This window comes from Giraffa tippelskirchi, chromosome 9, assembly GCF_054371585.1.
Source record: "Giraffa tippelskirchi isolate mGirTip1 chromosome 9, T2T-mGirTip1v1.2.pri, whole genome shotgun sequence".
NCBI lineage: Eukaryota > Metazoa > Chordata > Mammalia > Artiodactyla > Giraffidae > Giraffa > Giraffa tippelskirchi.
The window spans coordinates 129000668-129013089 of record NC_137283.1 but is presented as its reverse complement, the minus strand read 5'-3'; the positions used below and the strand labels follow the sequence as shown (position 1 = coordinate 129013089).

Below are 12422 nucleotides of genomic sequence, written 5' to 3'. Positions count from 1 at the left end.
TTGCATCCAAGTACTGCATTTCGGACTCTCTTGTTGACTATGATGGCTACTCCATTTCTTCTAAGGGATTCTTGCCCACAGTAGTAGATATAATGGTCATCTGAGTTAAATTCACCCATTCCAGTCCATTTTAGTTCACTGATTCCTAAAATGTCGATGTTCACTCTTGCCATCTCCTGTTTGACCACTTCCAATTTGTGTTGATTCATGGACCTAACGTTCCCGGTTCCTATGCAATATTGCTCTTTACAGCATCGGACCTTGCTTCTATCACCAGTCACATCCACAACTGGGTGTTGTTTTTGCTTTGGCTCCATCTCTTCATTCTTTCTGGGGTTATTTCTCCACTGGTCTCCAGTAGCATATTGGGCACCTACCGACCTGGGGAGTTCCTCTTTCAGTGTCCTATCTTTTTGCCTTTTCATACTGTTCATGGGGTTCTCAAGGCAAGAATACTGAAGTGGTTTGCCATTCCCTTCTCCAGTGGACCACATTTTGTCAGAACTCTCCACCATGACCCATCCGTCTTGGGTGGTCCCACATGGCATGGCTTAGTTTCATTGAGATAGACAAGGCTGTGGTCCATGTGATTAGTTGGTTAGTTTTCTGTGTTTGTCGTTTCAGTCTCTCTGCCCTCTGATGCCCTCTCTCAGTGCCTACCGTCTTACTGTGGTTTCTCTTACCTTGGACATGGGGTATCTCTTCACATCTGCTCCAGCAAAGCGCAGCCACTGCTCCTTACCTTAAACGTGGGGTATCTCCTAACAGCCCCAAGAAGTCAAAAAACACCTGGAGTAACAGGCAAATTTGGCCTTGGAGTACAAAACGAAGCAAGGCAAGGTTAATAGAGTTTTGCCAAGAGAACAAACTGGTCATAGCAAACACCCTCTTCCAACAACACAAGGGAAGACTCTACACATGGACATCACTAGATGGCCAAAATCAAAATCAGATTGATTATATTCTTTGCAGCCAAAGATGGAGAAGCTCTATACAGTCAGCAAAAACAAGACCAGAAGCTGGCTGTGGCTCAGATCGTGAACTCCTTATTGCCAAGTTCAGACTTAAATTGAAGAAAGTAGGGAAAACCACTAGACCATTCATGTATGACCTAAATCAAATCCCTTATGATTATACAGTGGAAGTGAGAAATAGATTTAAGGGACTAGATCTGATAGACAGAGTGCCTGAAGAACTACGGACGGAGGTTTGTGACACTGTATAGGAGACAGGGATCAAGATCATCCCCAAGAAAAAGAAATGCAAAAAAGCAAAATGGCTGTCTGAGGAGGTGCTACAAATGGCTGTGAAAAGATGAGACACCAAAAGTAAGGGAGTAAAGGAAAGATATACCCATCTGAATGCAGAGTTCCAAAGAATAGCAAGGAGAGATAAGAAAGCCTTCCTCAGTGATCAATGCAAAGAAATAGAGGAAAACAATACAATGGGAAAGACTAGTGATCTCTTCAAGAAAATTAGAGATACCAAGGGAACATTTCATGCAAAGATGGGCTTGATAAAGGACAGAAATGGTATGGACCTAACAGAAGCAGAAGATATTAAGAAGAGGTGGCAAGAATACACAGAAGAACAATACAAAAAAGATCTTCATGAGCCAGATAATCACAATGGTGGGATCACTCACCTAGAGCCAGACATCCTGGAATGTGAAGTCAAGTGGGCCTTAGAAAGCATCACTACGAACAAAGCTAGTGGAGATGATGGAATTACAGTTGAGCTATTTCAAATCCTTAAAGATGATGCTGTGAAAGTGCTGCACTCGATATGCCAGCAAATTTGGAAAACTCAGCAGTGGCCACAGGACTGGAAAAGGTCAGTTTTCATCCCAATCCCAAAGAAAGGCAATGCCAAAGAATGCTCAAACTACCGCACAATTGCACTCATCTCACACGCTAGTAAAGTAATGCTCAAAATTCTCCAAGCCAGGCTTCAGCAATACATGAACCGTGAACTTCCAGATGTTCCAGCTGGATTTAGGAAAGGCAGAGGAACCAGAGATCAAATTGCCAACATCCGCTGGATCATCAAAAAAGCAAAAGAGTTCCAGAAAAACATCTATTTCTGCTTTATTGACTATGCCAAAGCCTTTGACTGTGTGGATCACAATTAACTGTGGAACATTCTGAAAGAGATGGGAATACCAGACCATCTGACCTGCCTCTTGAGAAACCTGTATGCAGGTCAGGAAGCAACAGTTAGAACTGGACATGGAACAACAGACTGGTTCCAAATAGGAAAAGGAGTACGTCAAGGCTGTATATTGTCACCCTACTTATTTAACTTACATGCAGAGTACATCATGAGAAACGCTGGGCTGGAAGAAACACAAGCTGGAATCAAGATTGCTGGGAGAAATAGCAATAACCTCAGATATGCAGATGACACCACCCTTATGGCAGAAAGTGAAGAAGAACTAAAGAGCCTCTTGATGAAAGTGAAAGAGGCGAGTGAAAAAGTTGGCTTAAAGCTCAACATTCGGAAAACTAAGATCATGGCATCTGGTCCCATCACTTCATGGGAAATAGATGGGGAAACAGTGCAAACAGTGTCAGACTTTATTTTTTTGGGCTCCAAAATCACTGCTGATGGTGATTGCAGCCATGAAATTAAAAGACGCTTGCTCCTTGGAAGGAAGGTTATGGCCAGCCTAGATAGCATATTTAAAATCAGAGACATTACTTGCCAACAAAAGTCCATCTAGTCAAGGCTATGGTTTTTCCAGTGGTCATGTATGGATGTGAGAGTTGGATGGTGAAGAAAGCTGAGCACCACAGAATTGATGATTTTGAACTGTGGTGTTGGAGAAGACTCTTGAGAGTCCCTTGGACTGCAAGGAAATCCAATCAATCCATCCTAAAGGAGATCAGTCCTGGGTGTTCATTGGAAGGACTGATGTTGAAGCTGAAACTCCAATACTTTGGCCACCTCATGGAAAGAGTTGACTCATTGGAAAAAACCCTGATGCTGGGAAGGATTGGGGGCAGGAGGAGAAGGGGACGACAAAAGATGAGATGGTTTGATGACATCACTGAGTCGATGGACATGGGTTTGGGTAAACTCCAGGAGTTGGTGATGGACAGGGAGGCCTGGCGTGCTGCAATTCATGGGGTCGCAAAGAGTCGTACATGACTAAGCGACTGAACTGAACTGAACTGAACACAAGGATAGTAATAATACCAACATCACAACACTAAACCAGATTTTCTACACAAAATCACCTTGCATGATGCTGGTGTGCGGCGTGTACTTAGTAAATAGTGACTCGCTCTCATTACAACTTTTGTTTTATTCATTCATTCCTCTCCCAGAGGAAGCTTCAGTTTAGAAATGTGTTCAGGTCACTGGTCATGAATGATAGAGCCAGGCCTTCCTGCTGCCTGGAGGTGGGTGTCTGAGGGAAGCTGGAGGAGAAGGCAAGACCAGACCTCAAAGAGCTCAGGACATTGAACTTTATCACAGAGGAAGTTCAGGTAGAGCCTCTCAGGGCCCTTAAGGTCAGGACCAACAAGTTCAGATTTGCATTTGAGAAAGATGATTCTGGCAGCAAGGTGCAGGTTTAGAGATGGCAGTGGTAGCATCTGAAGGCCCAGCTAGGGGGCAGGGTTCGGGGTGGGGGCGCCAGGACCACATGCAGGTGGGGCAATGGGGTAGGCTGAACTGGAGCTTTTAAATAAACGGGGAGATGCTGGTGGGAGGTGAGGAGAGGGAGGGAGTGAGTGGGAGGGATTTGGCTGCTCCAGGGTTTCTGGCTGCAACTGACTGGGGAGATGGCAGCACCTTGGACCGAGATGGGGATCCCAGAGGCAGGAGCTTGAGCCGAGTAAGCCTGGGGTGCCTGTGAGACTCTGGGGGGGCAATGTCCACATGGCAGCCAGACGTAGAGATGCAGAGTCAGGAGTCAAGTTGGGGTTGCAGATGTTCAGTTGGGTGTTGAAAGTGTGGGTGGCAGCGACAGCATTCAGGCAACCCTTGCACACCTCCAAGCACACTCTCCCCCACCAGGCAGGGAGGTGGAAAGGCAGCCAAGGTCACCACTTTCAGGGCTTTACACTCAAGTCCAAGGAGGAGACACCAAGCAAGACAAATAAAGGAAAACTGTAAGTTCAGCTGTTGCTGAGTGCTAGCAGTATAATGGTAAGGTGCAAGGCGGCTGACGCATTGACAGTCTTTCATGAAGAGCTATGGAAACATTCATTAAAAAAAAAATCTGTACAGTTAAGCAAGATTATTATGAGTTATTGTAACCGCATAAGGCAGACTTATTTCACCATAGGAAGAAACCGCGATGTTCTAAGAATAGAAGAGAAAAAGACAATTACACAAGACTGGGAGAACCTTTAAGTAAGTCAGCCTTTAAGAGGGAAGGCACTTAGGTAAGAGGAAGAAGTAAAAATGAGCCGATATTCAGAGATGGGATAAAAGGCAAGTTCAGAAATTCTGAGTTTAATCAGGGAGACAGGCACATGAGAACATGAAGACACTGTGCTGCTTTCTTCATGGAAACACGTGCAGATGAGGACATGATGCCCATGGCCCTGTGAGTGTGGGTACTGGTGAGGATCACCTGCCAGGCAGGTGAGGGGCTCCAGCACTGAGGGGGGTGAAGGCTTGAGGTGAAGATCCCAGTGGCTCAGGGGCACTCCTTGTGGGGAGGACCCCACGGATGTGCAGAACAAGCTGCTACAGAGTGGAATGGGCAGGAAGGAGGAGGATGGGGACAGTCAGAGAACACGGGGGTGGGGGTGTTCATTTAGATGGAGGGATCACCAGTCAGCCCTTCCAGGCCTGTTCCCAGATGACCCTCAAACTGAAGCAAAATCAAGTGTGGTATATAGAAAGTTTGAGCCTCACTGAGTTAAGTACTAAGATAGCGAATCAGCCTTGGCAGCCAGAGCCCATGGGTGGGTGGCTGCAGTAGGTGGGTTTTTTCCAGGAGATCCATAGAGGAGTGGAAGGCTTTGGGGGAGGTGGCCAGCCTGTCCTCTTTGTCAGCATCACCCTGGGGAAAGATACCAGACATCAGGGTGATAACTCTGGCTCAGCAGCTGTTCCCTGAGCAGTGAGGAAAGGGAGCTAGGGAATAAGTTGGGAGTAGAGTGGCTTGTGTTAAAGCATGCCAGCTCCTCCCAGAGCCCTGGCTCAGAGCCTGTCCAGAGCCCCAAAGGCCTGCGGTGGTTTCATCCTACTCTTCCTTGGATGTGAAGCTGCTGAGAGTGAAACTTAGGGTGACCCACGACTGACGGGAAGCAGAAACCAATGCTTTGCTATCAAAGTGCAATCTCCTGCTTGCCCTTGGGGATCCTCGCCTTCCCAGAAGAATAGAGGACCACAGAGTCCTAGGGAAGAAATAGTTATGGGAACATAAGGGTATCATGACCCAGGAGATGGGAGCTGCTTTGGGGAGGGGATGCCTCGAGTATCTGTTCATCACATGTCGCCAGCCCCTTTTGCTAAAGTGCTGTTGATTTTAACAGTTGTCCCCGGCATGTAGGAAAGGAATGATTGGTTTGGTGGACTGAAATGTGGGCTTATGAGAGAAAACCGTGTGAAGGGGCTGGACAGAGCCTGGCAAATGCAGATTCTCAACCTGCCCCAGGCCTGGAGGTGGAGGACACTGACCTGTCTGCAGGTGCCTTCCATGCCCATTGACGTCACCTCAGCAGGTGATGCGGGGCCTAGGGTTCTGAAATCTGCCTGATGGTCTGATTGCCCCTGGGCCTGACCCCGGGGCCCCAGAGTAAAATCTCTGAGCCTGAGGAGGACATCAGTCATACAGTCAGCTTCCTAGAGCTTCGCCAGTTTTCGGAACCCTGTGCTAAGGTCTTTTTTTTTTTTTTTTTTTTTGGCTGTGCCATATGCTTTGTGGGATCTTAGTTCCCTGACCAGGAATTGAACTCATGTCCTCCACAGTGAAAGCATGAAGTCCAAACCAGTGAACCACCAGGGAATTCCCCAAGGTAATATTCTTTGAAGTATGTTTTTACTGGCAATTTCAGAGTACCTAATTCTTTTTCTCTTTTCCCTTTCCACCAGGCACTGGGAAATCATGAATTTGATAATGGTGTGGAAGGCCTGATTGATCCACTACTCAAAGAGGCCAAATTTCCAATTCTGAGCGCAAACATTAAAGCCAAGGGGCCTCTAGCATCTAAAATTTCAGGACTTTATTTACCATATAAAATTCTTTCTGTTGGTGATGAAGTTGTGGGGATTGTTGGATACACTTCAAAGGAAACCCCTTTCCTCTCAAATCCAGGTATTTTCTTCTTTTACAGCACTCATTGCTTGAAAATAGATGGCACTAAATCAGAGTGTGGCATTATTTTTCTGGACGGTTGGTTAAAGTAGGAACAATGTGTGGTGTTGGACATGTGTGGATGACATTGAAAAACCAATCTAGTGGTTTCCAGTTGCCCTAAGTAACTTCTTAAAGACACTTGCTCTCCTGCTCAATGAATTGTTGACATCAACAGTATCATGGCTTAATTCAGCACATTCAGAATTTGGATGAGAGGACCATTTATATCCAGTGCTGATGCCAGAAAGAGTCATCTACTGGAAAATGAGAGTCACATAACTCACGCCCTTCTTTTTGTGGAACCAGGGAGTGCAGAGCCAGGGTTTTACCTCATCTTCCTTTTTTCTAGTATGATTATTAGATGTCTAGTTAGCTCCCTTTTTCATTATCTCTTGTTTTAATGGCTTTGTTGTATCTGGCTTTCTGGGAAATCTATCTATCTATCTATCTATATATATATATTCTTGAATGGTCTTGTGTGTGTGTGTGTGTGTGTGTGTGTGTATCATACAACAGATATATATGTATATCTGCTATATCCATATACACACACACACATATATATGTATAACCCTAAGACCATTCAGAAAACATTTTTGAGCCACTTTTACAGGAATGGTTTGGCAGTGAAAGCAAAAAGATGTTTTTCCTAAATTGCAAGTGAGTCACTCAGTCATGTCAGATTCTTTGCAGACCCACGGACTGTAGTCCACCAGTCTCCTCTGTCCGTGGGATTCTCCAGGCAAGAATACTGGAGTGGTTGTCACTTTCTTCTCCAGGGGATCTTCCCCATCCAGGGATCAAACCCACATCTCTTTGTGTCTCCTGCATTGGCAGGATCCCCTGGAGAAAGAAATGGCAACCCAGTCTAGTATTCTTGCCTGGAGAATCCCATGGACAGAGGAGCCTGGCGGGCTACAGTCCATGGTGTCGGAAAGAGTTGGACATAACTGGGCGATTAAGCACATAGCACAAAACAGATATAATATTGTAACAAATTCAATAAAGACTTTAAAAATTGTTTTTTAAAATAGTCACCAATAAAAAGATAGAAGAAGAGGGGGATGGTGGAGAGACAGGGGGCTCCAGAACACAGACCAGCCTTGCTGGGACTCTGACAGCGCCTTACCAGGTTACAACAGACATGAGAGCTGAAAGGACCACGCTCTTTGCAGCATCTCCCAGGAGAGAGAGGCTGCATCGTGTAGGGACCAGTGCAGGAGCTGGGTGGGAGTGCAGCGGTGTCTCAGGGGACACTTGCTTCTCCCAAGACCACAGACTCAGCAGCCTGGCTCCTCCTGTAGATCTCTGGCCCCAGATATCCAGCCTTAGCCCTCCAGTCCTGGTGGCCTGGGTACCCACGGGCATAATTTGTATTTCTAGCACATTTCATTTTTTTTTTTTTTTTTAGATAATGAAATTCCTCTCATTCCCTGGTGGCTCAGATGGTAAAGAATCCACCTGCAATGCAGGAGATGCAGGTTCAGTCCCTGGGTTGGGAAGATCCCTGGAGGATGGCTCGGCATCCCACTCCAGTATTCTTGCCTGGAGAATCCCATGGACAGAAGAGCCTGATGGGCTACAGTCCATGGGGTTGCAAAGAGTTGGACATGACTAAGCGACTAACACTTGCACTTTTCTCCTCATATTATCCTGAAATAAATCCCATGCTTTCTGTATGTGGGATGACCAATCATGTGAGGTTTCTGATGTGTTAGGAGAATACATTTCTTTGTCCTCAGAGGCCTTTCTCTCAACTTTTGGTTCTTTCCTGCCCACCACACTAAAGCAGAGGATGCTACCATAAGTCTCAGCAAACATCCATTCAGTTACTCATTCATTCATTCCCTCTGGGAGCCTACCTCTGTGCCTGGCAGTGTTCTTGGCATCAGAGATACTGACCCCCCAAAGCCCTGCCCACTGGAGCTTCCCATTTAGTGGGAAAAGAAATGGATGAGGAAAATATTTGGTGCACCAGAAGGTGGTAAATGCCAGAGAGAGAAATTAAGCAGAAGTGTGGCATGGGGAGGGTGCACCTCATTGTTTTAAGGGGAAATCAGTGAGAGGATCACAATGTTGACACGGCACTGAGGGTGACCTGGGAGCCTTGAGCTTCTTAGGGTGACTGGCAAGAATAATCAGATTATTCTTGATGGCGTCATGGCAGACAGTGATGGCCAAGCTGTTACAACTCTTGATTTTTAAATGTTGCCTGTGAGCTACTGGCAGCACTGCAGATCCCATCCACATCTGTGAACCACTTGTTTTTAGGCTGTCGGTCTGGGGTATCCCCAGCTTTACCATCAACCTTGCTGCTTATTTTCCATGCTCTTTGGCACAGATCAGCTTAACTGATGCGAGGGACTCCAGAGTTCCCTCCTGGAACACAGAGACCCCCAAACACCACGGCATCAGAAGTTATATGTTTAAGCGTCTCATAGCTCCTTAGATGAATACTTTTCAAACTGGAGATAACAGACTCCTGGGTTTTGAAAAGTTGTTAGGAGACTGATTCATCTTTTGGCATTTTTGTTTTAGGGATGGTTCCAGCATAAGGGAAGCTGGGTCCTCTGGAAGGTCTGGAGTCACAGCTGGCTGGCTGTGACTTCAGGGCAGCGTGTCTGTGTTTGTAGTCCTGTCTGTGCCAGTCAGAGCTGTAAGCCCTCCAGCCATGCTGCAGTTTGACTGCAGGACAGGGACAAAGGGAGAGCCTGGTGGGCTTACCACACCGGGTAGCATGAGCCTGCAGCACACAGTGCCCAGCTGTGCAGTCACACCCACGCTCACGCTCGCCAGCTGCACTAGCAGGCAAGCTTCAGCTCCCACTGTGTAGGGGTGAGCCTCCTGGGAGGGATGCAAGGTTCCCAGGGCCAGGAATCCTCGGATGAGAACTCAATCTAATCAGTGCTCAGCGATGCTCTAACACTGACCTTATCCAGTGGACAAGAAAGTGTTGTCAATGGCGTCATAAGACACATTCAAGGACTAGTCGCTGACAAGAGTTTAGAGTTTGAAGACTGATTGTGCCGAACTTGCAAACAAAGCCACAGAATAGCTAATCTTTTTTTTTTTTTTAAGTTTTATTGAGATATGATTGACCTCCAGCACTAAGGTATATAGCATAATGACTTGGTATGTATACAGTCCAACATGTTTATGTGCTCAGGTGTGCTTTGAGTTGACCTGATGGAAGTCTCAATAAATATACAAATAGATTAAAGAAATAGATTACAAATCTGAACCTTGCTCACAGTTTGAGATTGAACTCGAGCAACATAGTATCATCTGCAGCCTTAAGCCAACAGGCAACATTGTGTGCCTGTGTCTTAGACTCTCAGTCCTGTCTGACTCTTTGTGACCCCATAGACTGTAGCCAGCCAGGCTCCTCTGTCCCTGGAATTTTCCAGGCAAGAATACTAGAGTGGGTTGCCATTTCCTTCTCCAGGGGATCTTCCCAACCCAGGGACTGAACCCAGATCTCTTGCATTGCAGGTGGATTCTTTATCATCTGAGTCACCAGGGAAGCCCCAATGCAACATTAAGGGAATGTAACCGAGAATATTGATGTGAATTGTTATTGGCTTTGTAGAGATATTACACTGAATTTATAAATAAGTTTTGGTCTTAATAATTTAAGAACTTTGGGCAGTAAGGTGTTTTTACTTGATATGCTTATATAATAAGCAATATGATTTTTAAAAAAGCTATTGTTAATAAGTGTCCATTTTATTTTTTCCTTAGGAACAAATTTAGTGTTTGAAGATGAAATCACTGCATTGCAACCTGAAGTAGATAAGTTAAAAACTCTAAATGTGAACAAAATTATTGCACTGGGACACTCTGGCTTTGAAGTGGATAAGCTCATCGCTCAGAAAGTGAAGGGTGTGGACGTGGTGGTGGGAGGACATTCCAACACGTTTCTTTACACAGGTAATGGTCCCAGGAGGGTTAGATAATATATGTTGATATAAAGTATAATATGTATTAATACATGTAATAATGTATATAAGTGATACACACTGAGTGGTAATGTGTAAATCTTACTCAAAGAGACTTTTAAAAAAATTTTGTATCGACATACAGTTGACTTACCACATTGGGTGGGAATGGCTGCAGGCAGGCTGCAGACAAAGTATGAGTATGATGAAGACGGTGAGGATGCTGACAGAGACGCCAGCTTTCTTAGTGCAGGTGACTTTGCCATCAAGCATCTGAGAGCCACTTAAGTAATTCAAGACAGGGGAGTTGGCCAGACTGAGGATGCCAACACCAAGAAAACCCCCACTGGAGCAGGTCACTGGGCAACACTGGGTGGAGGTTAAGACTCTGATGTGGATGGTCTGGACTGCTAACAAGGGGTGGGCTCCTGCTGGCCTGACCTCCCTCATCGGTAGGATGACGATCAGTTATAAAGCATTGCTGTGGCTTCATATGTGTGTGAGTGGATGGTGGTGAAGTGCCTCAGAACAGGGCCTGGAGCTCTAGGGTCTCACTTCGGTCATGTCCCAGCTCTGGAATATGATACCCTCCTGGGTCTTTTCTTAGCTTCCCTCTGAGGCAGCATCAGCGCCTCGGGACACACAGGAAGAACTAGGTATATGCATCCCACCCCTGCATCTGGTAGAGCAGTGGCTTCAAAGTCATTTGACTGTGATCCATAGTAAGAAGGGTGTTGTTCACGAGGACCCAATGCATGCTCACACACACACACATACACACACTGAATGAAATATTTCCCAAAGCACTTGGGGTGCACCCTGATATTTTCTGTTCTGTTTCACTTTTTTTTTTTTTTTTAATTCATTGGCTGTGCTGGGTCTTCATTGCTGTGAGAGGGCTTTCTCTAGTTGTGGCGGCAAGCAGGGGCTACTCTCTAATTGCAGCGCTCAGGCTTCTCACTGCATGGCTTCTCTTGTTGTGAAGCTCAGGCTCTCGGGTGTGTGGGTTCAGTTATTTCCACATGAGGGTTTAGTTGCCTCGGGGCATGTGGGATCTTCCTGGACCAGGGATTGAACCCGTATCCCCTGCACTGGCAGGAGAGTTCTTAACCACTGGAACTCCAGGGAAAACATCTACTTTTTCACTTTTTAAGTGCCAGTTACCACCCACTTAATTAATTTCTTCATATTATAGCTAGGCTCTATTTTGAATAGCTGGGTTTTCAATGAGCTATGGCCAAAATAGGCAAGAAGAACTAAAGGAATCCAAAGCCGCCTCTCAGATGTTGAAGGCATTGCCATGCTCCCTCTGACTTGCCTTAGACCCTCTGAAGGCCCAGCCGCCATCTGCAGCCTTGGTACACGGCCATCAGTCAGTGAGCCCTGCTGGGCCTGAAAAGGTTGAGTGGCTGTGCCCCGCCTCCCATTAGTTCTGCAGCCTGTTGTTTTGTTCCTGTCACTTTGGTTCCAGCCAATGAGATCCTGCAAAAGAGAATGTGTCTTCTACTAAGGAGATGATAAATGATGAATGACCGGATGAAAGAAAGATTTGGGGATAAAAATTACACTATTTATCCACAAACTTTGAAGTAGGTAATTACAGTCTTGAGAAAAAACTACCTGTAGAGTTAGTATTTTATCTCACATTTCACGATTGCTTACCAAAATTAAATTGTTCTCATGAAAATGTTCAATTTGGACACTCATCATTGTGAGGAATGAACTTAACAGTTAAAGGGAATTCTAGGACACAACAGGAGATGAGATATGTTTGCTTCTTTACATAAATTTTCCCAATCTTAAAAAGCAAACAGAAAACAAAACAACAAAGAAACACAGCCCTTCACTAAATTGCCTTGAGAATTAGCATAAAGTTGGGAATTCCCTAGTGATCCAGTGGTTAGAGCTCGTCACTTTCACTACTAAGGGCCTGGGTTCAATTCCTGGTCCAGGAACTAAGGTCCAACAAGCCAAAAAAAACCACATAAGAATTAGCATAAAGTTAAATATGCTTGATTAATCAAATTAGGGTTAAAATAATGCATCATTTCCTGGAGAAGGAAATGGCAACCCACTCCAGTATTCTTGCCTGGAGAATCCCATGGCCAGAGGAGCCTGGCAGGCTACAGTCCATGGGGTCACAAGGAGTTGGACATGACTTAGCG

The 12422-nt window shown here is 45.5% G+C and overlaps 1 protein-coding gene across 2 annotated transcripts in view; it reads left to right on the top strand.

Moving 5' to 3' along the window:
* Positions 1 to 12422, top strand: part of NT5E (5'-nucleotidase ecto) — a 59991-nt gene that overhangs the window by 19535 nt on the left and 28034 nt on the right. For both annotated transcript variants that reach the window (XM_081528701.1, XM_081528700.1), the window contains exons 2-3: positions 6055 to 6277; positions 10061 to 10249. In XM_081528701.1, the coding sequence (XP_081384827.1) occupies positions 6055 to 6277; positions 10061 to 10249 (412 nt within the window). The remainder of the gene's footprint in view (positions 1 to 6054; positions 6278 to 10060; positions 10250 to 12422) is intronic.